This window comes from Fukomys damarensis, unplaced genomic scaffold (assembly GCF_012274545.1).
Source record: "Fukomys damarensis isolate Sample0158 unplaced genomic scaffold, DMR_v1.0_HiC HiC_scaffold_7, whole genome shotgun sequence".
Lineage (NCBI taxonomy): Eukaryota > Metazoa > Chordata > Mammalia > Rodentia > Bathyergidae > Fukomys > Fukomys damarensis.
Window position 1 is genome coordinate 40,273,966 of NW_022900919.1, and position 6,854 is coordinate 40,280,819.

Consider the following 6,854-nt stretch of genomic DNA (forward strand, 5'->3'; position numbering starts at 1 on the left):
TTTGATTTTAGAACTACATGATTATATTATCCATTCAAAAAAAATTTCTTCTCAATATACAAGATTTCTTCGGCCTGAAATTTTTTTTTTTTTGGTACCAGGAATCAAACTCCGACCCTTGTACTTGCGAGGCAGGCAGCGAAACCACTGAGCCAAATCCCCAGCCCCAGCCTAAAATATTTTAAACTAAGAAGTTTGTTCAAAGGAAAATAAATGATTCAATGGGCTAAATGAAAGTAATTTTGTTGGCCTAATTAAAAATATAATTTGAGGCCAGAAGATAGTTGCTGTTTCATTTAAAACACCATATAAAATTTCATTTTAAGAAATTTTTATTAGTACATGTGCTTAGTATATCAATCTTACCTATATTTCATAATTTCAACTATATCTTCAGCATCTTCTTTGGTTGCTTCCTCTCTTAATTCCAACCTTGCTCGTGCCTTTAAAAGAAAACAATCATTTTAAGCTAATAAAGATATATACATTTCTGTTATGCAGTTATGGTCGAAGCTTATTTATTCATTTAAATAAAATCTGACTTTTGCACGAAGAAAGGTATAATATTAAAAATCACAATTTTTAAAAATTAAAAAATTTGGAGTATAAAAGTAACTCACTTAAAATGTGGATAAAACTTGTTTGACATTACATCTTTTTCTGAAAGTATTCATTTCAGGAGATTTGACTATAAAATACACTTGCTTTAAGGAAATCATACCTAGCCAGTTTGTTAAAACAGATTTTAGGAACAAAAGTCCAAGTATCTGACTCAGCTGATGTTAGCTGCTGAGGATCTTAGCAATGCACGATGTGAAAGGATATGCTTGCTCTTAGCAAGTAGGCACTGTCCATGTATAGACCTGCAAATCCAATACTCAAGATATCTGACATATCCCAAGTTCTCTTTTGCTCAACTTGGAACCCCACATCTTAGTTAACCAAGTCAATTTTAAGACACTTCAGGAATCTCCCCTTGTTAAAAGGATGCAAAAGTTGCATCATAAGTAACAGACCCCGTGCCTAGGAGGATATACTTTGACAAATTACAGATATGACCAAATTTTTTTATAAACTTTTATCCACCAATTACTAATGCTTCTCAGCAGGAAGAGAAACTGTCAATTGTGGAGGAAATTGATCAAAAGAGAAGTCATACTACACCCTATCCCCTTCTTTAAGTTTAAAAAAAAAGCTTGGATATAAAAATAAACCTCTGTTAGCCGAATCAAAGACTCCAGCTGCCTGGTAGTGATTGGTGAGCTATTTAACCTCTGGCTCTGTTTCCGAAGCTCCAGGTAAAAATCTTGAAGAATTCGAGCAGCTTCTGCTGACAGCCTGGGGTAGACATACTGTCGAGCATAGCCAATATACTTTCTCAATAGCTGATGTGGAATTGGGTCTACTGTTTCTCCAGGAACCACCTAAAGGCAAGACAGAAAGGCCCAAGGTTATGAGATAAGTAGCAAATAAAATCTTCCTCTTAAAATACTTATTTAGATAATATAAGATCCAAAATACTTTCCAAATAAATCAATCACTGTAATTATAGCTGTCATTCTAATTGGCTTAAATTATTTCAAGTAAGTTTATATAAACTCCAGTACCACAGTACACAAGTTTTGGTAGAAAAGGTCTATACATTATTGCTGTACAGCAAATCACACACAGAATCTTCCTGGTTTTTGGTTTTCTGTTGCGAGGTGGTGCTGGGGTTGGCCCCCCGGGCCTTTTGCTCCCTAAATACGTGCTCCACTGCTGTTCTACTCCCAGCTTCCATCACACTGACCCTCAACACTCAAGTAGAACAAACTGAATGCTTATGAAGAAGCATGGATACCTTCAGTCTTTCCGATAACGGTTTCTCAGAAACCACTTCAAGTATAGAAGTGTTTGAACATTGACTATTCACACGAGCTACTGTGGCACTACTAACAGCTCTCTGCTTTCCAGCTCTTATTGCAATCACGTGTTCAGAGAGTAAGTGATCATGCTGCTCATTCGGAGTGTCTAACAGGATAAAGACCAAGTCGAATCTGGAGAGTAGGGCACTCCCCATTCTAGGGAGCATAAAGAAAAGGAAAAAAAAAGTGAGTGGGATCAAAATAACCAGAAAATATACAAAACTATTTACTTGTTTATTATCCAAGATCCATGCTAAAACAAAAAGCTTTAGTTTAAAGAAATAAGCAAATAGATTTTTGGATTTAATATAGCCAGCTACTCCAAACCCTTCAACATGTGCACAAGATTTATATGCACGTACCCTTGGCAGGTTGAGGACACGGTCCATTCTCCTACCATCAAAACCACTGAATTTTCTATGTTCTGTTATTACTGACAATGCCACATATTGAATAAGAGGTTATCTAACTGAGTAGTTCTTAAGTTTTTATGTCTTTTGTCTCATCAGAACACCCATGGCCCATTAGAACAGCCTACTTTTTCCTCAAAGGTCATCTACATGACTATTGGTCTTTAGAGCAAAATGCTATGTTCTATTTAGTCATCTTCTCTGCACCCACCAATCCAGGTCTCTAGTTGAGGCACAAAAACATGAAAGAGTGAGTGATGAATTTGACCAATGTATCAGAGCAGGTTTGTGATACCTCTAAAAACCAGAATCTAAGTCTCCAGGATTTTTGTTCAACAAGCGTTTTTTTAAAAATTTTTATTAGTATATGTGGTACATGATTATATTCAGCATGTCAAGTTGGTATGCATATAACACATCTTTTTTCCTCCCCTTCCCCTTCCGATCTTTAAAATATAGCACTTTGTTACTTTACTAAAGGCAAAATACTAATGGGCTAGCTTTTTTGGTGGTGATGATACAGAAATATTCCAAATCTCCAAATAAAACTGTACATTTTGTAATGTTTCAAAGGCTATTTTTCTAAGTGTATAAATTATTAAAACATTAGGAAATTAGCCATGCATAGTGGCGTACTCCTATATTTGCAGCCACTGGAGGCTGAAGCAGGAAGGTAACTTGGCCTCACAAGTTCAAGGTTACCCTAGGTAACATAGCAAAATCCCATCTCAAATGACAACAGAAAAATTAGTCCAGGCCTTGATGACACACACTTCTAATCACAGCTAATCAGGAGGCTGAGGCAGGAGGTTTGCAAGCTCAAGGCCAGCCTGGGCAACTTAGTAAGGACTTGTTTCAAAATTAAAAAGAAGTGAGGGAGGGAGGAAGAATAAATGTAGCTCAGTAGTAGAGCACTTGCCTACAATGTACCACGGCCTGAGTTCAAACGCCTGTACTGGAAGGAAAAGGAAACAAAAGGAAATCTTTTTCCACACTAGACTTAAGGTTTTAATTTTTCATATGAGGCACCCTTTTGTCTTTTCCTCATTTTTGCATCACTTAAATGTTTTCTTTCCATACATATTGTCCAATCTCAACAAAACTAAGTAGAAGAGAAAGCACACACTTACTTAAGATATGAATGCTATTTTTGAAAAAAGTGGGATCACACTACATATATAAATATGTAACGTGGTCTTCTCACTTAATAGTGAAGCATAAACATGTTTCCTTACCAGTACATATGAAACCAATTTCAACCTTGTGGTTGCTACTTTCCACTGTGCGTAGTCTAAAGTAATTTCTGATTTGGGTAGTGATAAACAATGCTGCAATATCCACCCTACCAACCTATCTTTATGCATTTGTTCCACTATTTCCATGAGCAGGATTCCTAAAAATAGACTGGCTGGAACAAATGGAATGCACATTTAAAACATAGTGATGAACATACCGAGTGCTCCTTCAAATATTAAACTGTGTGTATGAGAACCTATTTCCCCACTCCATTGCCAGCAATAATATTTAAAATATTATAGCTATCAATAGTATTTAATTTTTTGAATACAGCATTTACATACTTTTGTACATTTATTGGACACTTGTTCTGTGAACTATCCATTTGTGTGCTTGGTTCTTTTCCTTAATGATTTAAAGGTATAAATATTTGAAGATACTTACTTTAAATTCTCAGAAACTGTTTTGGCTTTATTGTAGTGTCCTCCAACTGGGTTTGCAGCAGCAATAACTGAAGTTCTTGCAGGGAGGCTACAAACCACACCAGCCTTTGCAAGGCTAATACTCTGTTGTTCCATGGCTTCTAACAAGGCTTGATGTTGGTTTCCCATCTTATCAAATTCATCTATGCCACAAATGCCTGCAATCACAGAAGAATAATACAGACAAAATTATTTTTCTTTGGTCAGATTCAAAGTTTTACACAATAGAAAGTGTTCCATAATAAAGAATCATTTTCATTTGATTTCAGCAGTTAAAATTATAAACTGCCATACAATGGCAAATTACTATTTGTTTTATAGCAAATAAATGCAATTGTCTTATTTAACTAAGTTTTGTATAGGATTTATTCATTCCCTATTTCCATAAGCAAAGCCCTACGTTGTGAGGGTTACAAAAATGAAGATATGAGTGACCCTCCTAGTGCTGAAGGATTTAAATTCCAACAGTGAGGTAAGATATATAATTCAAACCAGACATGGTGGCTCACGCCTGTAAACCTAGCACTCTGGGAGGCTGAGGCAGGAGGGTGGCAAGTTTGAGCCAACCTGTGTTAACTTAGCAAGACCCTATCTCAAAAAACAAAGAGTTGGGGATGTAGCTCACTGTAAAGGCACTGAGTTCAATCACCAGCACCACATACATGCACAAAAAAATATATATATTCAAGAAATATACTTCAAAAACCATGTGAGGTATGCATAATTATCTGTTTTCTGGAATGGGGGATATTTGTATAAAGGGAAATCTGGAAAGGTTTCAGGGGAAAGGTGCTATTGGGCTAGGTCTTCTTGGGACAGTGGGACACATGATTAAGAAGGCAAGCATGTTTTCTATCATCAGAAGACATCAAGGGCTCGTTCTTAATACCAAGACTGCCTATACACTTGCAGTGAAACCACTTAACCTCTTTCTTCTTCTTCTTCTTTTTTTTTTTTGGTATAGGGGATCGAACTTGGGACCTTGCACTTGCAAGGCAGGCAGCGGAACCACTGAGCTAAATCACCGGCCCCCACTTCACCTCTTTCAACCTAGCACAAAGTGTCACCGTTGACTGAGGCACTGTGTGCCAAGGATGTCGCATCTCCTCCACGAGTTAACACAGACTTCCTAACACACCCTCCCCTCAGAGATGCTTAGGGGAAATAACTGCTGATTAGGAGAGAGAAGTGCGGAGAGGGACAGGGAAAGCCCTGGTGTCAATGATTATCATTCCCCTTGGTCTCACCTTGATCGCCAAGTACCAGGGCGCCAGCTTCCAAAGCAAAATCACCAGAGGCACTGTCTTTTGAAAGAGTTACAGTCAGCCCGGACGTGGTCGTGGTGTTACCGCAGACGTACACACCACGTGGAGCAATGTTGCATACTGCCTACCAAACAAAAGCTTAGGAGAATCATGCTGAGGAAAAGAGAAATAACAGCTAAAGGCAAATTGCTCCAAAATGTTAGCTCTATGTCTAGTATTCTCCTAAAAGCTTTACTGTACAATCTGCACCATCACCGAAGAGGCAGGCATGATTATGTCCTGGCTTACTGTGGAAACCAAGGCCTACTAAGAACGAGGAGCTACAGGAGCTACACAGCTAAGGAGGAGGGAGGCCAGGAGCCAATCAAATTTGGGTAGTCTGACTCTGGAGTCTCAATACTTAACACAATTCCATGTCATGCTTCATTTTCAGGTTCAAGTAGCAAATCCTGAGTACCAGTTTTAATTTCAAAAGTTCCCATCCTTCTTTAAACATCAGGTAATAAGATGGCTTTGTGTGTGTTTACCTTCTGAGCAGATAAGGTATGAAAGAAAAGTGAACAGCACACAGTTAAATCACAGCTAGCTCTCGGGGGCCAAGCAGAACTGTTTCAATCCTAGCTCCACCACACACCAGATGTCACTCTGCCATCACAGTACTGCCCTGAGGAATAAATGCATAAATAAAATAGTCTATGCAGAGCACTTAACCTGGTACCTGACACATGGTATGCTGCTGTGCCCTGCCCAACTCCAGGGAATGGCACTCACTTCATCATCATGTCAGTGGTGTGCTGTGGACTTGTGCAGTACACACCCCAAGTGACCGTACGGTGCTGGCTCAGAAAACAGTAACTATCATTACTGTCATTAATTGCAACTCCCTGCTAGTCTTCTATTTTAGTACTGGGAATCGAACTCAGGACCTTGCACTTGCAAAATAGGTGCGATGCCCTGTTACATCCCAGTCCTGCTAGTCTTCTTGAAAAACCTTTACAGTTTTTCAACTGAGAAAATCAACTGAGAATGATTTACTAAATTGCTTACCAAATAGTTGTAAGAAAACAGGATTAAAAATAAAAACAGCTTATAATGCAGTGTTGCCTAATTTTAAAAAATCTGACCTAGGGGGATTTACAGGCAATATCCTGCACTGTTTAACATCTTTAATTTCCATTAATATTTCAGCTTCTATTTTTAAATTGATTCAAGAGTTTTAAAAGCATTGTTTCAGGTCTAAACAAAAATTAACCATGTCATTTCTTGATATTAACTTTTTCATTTTTCAGTACCATTAAATGTATTTTAGAACCATTTATCTGCCAAGAGATATTTCCTAAACAAAAAAAGATGTACTAGATGAAAATGGAACTTTTATGCACTGTGAATAATATATATAAATTCAACTGTAATACTAGTCTGTACAGGTAACCACTGGAAGTTAAGGCTTCCACCTCTAGTACACTAATCCAAAAGTCACATGGGCACACAGACACACACACTCTCTCTCTCTCTCTCTCTCTCTATATATATATATGTGTGTGTGTGTGTGTGTGT

The 6,854-nt window shown here is 37.8% G+C and overlaps 1 protein-coding gene across 6 annotated transcripts in view; it reads right to left on the reverse strand.

Annotated features, from left to right (window-relative positions):
* Nucleotides 1–6,854, reverse strand: part of Mcm8 (minichromosome maintenance 8 homologous recombination repair factor) — a 36,755-nt gene that overhangs the window by 6,458 nt on the left and 23,443 nt on the right. For 4 of the 6 annotated variants that reach the window (XM_010607509.1, XM_010607510.1, XM_010607508.1 and 1 more), the window contains 5 exons: nucleotides 5,280–5,421; nucleotides 3,995–4,190; nucleotides 1,841–2,060; nucleotides 1,215–1,424; nucleotides 367–443 (listed from right to left, as the gene is read on the reverse strand). In XM_010607509.1, coding sequence (XP_010605811.1) covers nucleotides 367–443; nucleotides 1,215–1,424; nucleotides 1,841–2,060; nucleotides 3,995–4,190; nucleotides 5,280–5,421 — 845 coding nt within the window. The remainder of the gene's footprint in view (nucleotides 1–366; nucleotides 444–1,214; nucleotides 1,425–1,840; nucleotides 2,061–3,994; nucleotides 4,191–5,279; nucleotides 5,422–6,854) is intronic. The other 2 variants (XR_004516218.1, XR_004516217.1) reach the window with 1 other exon arrangement.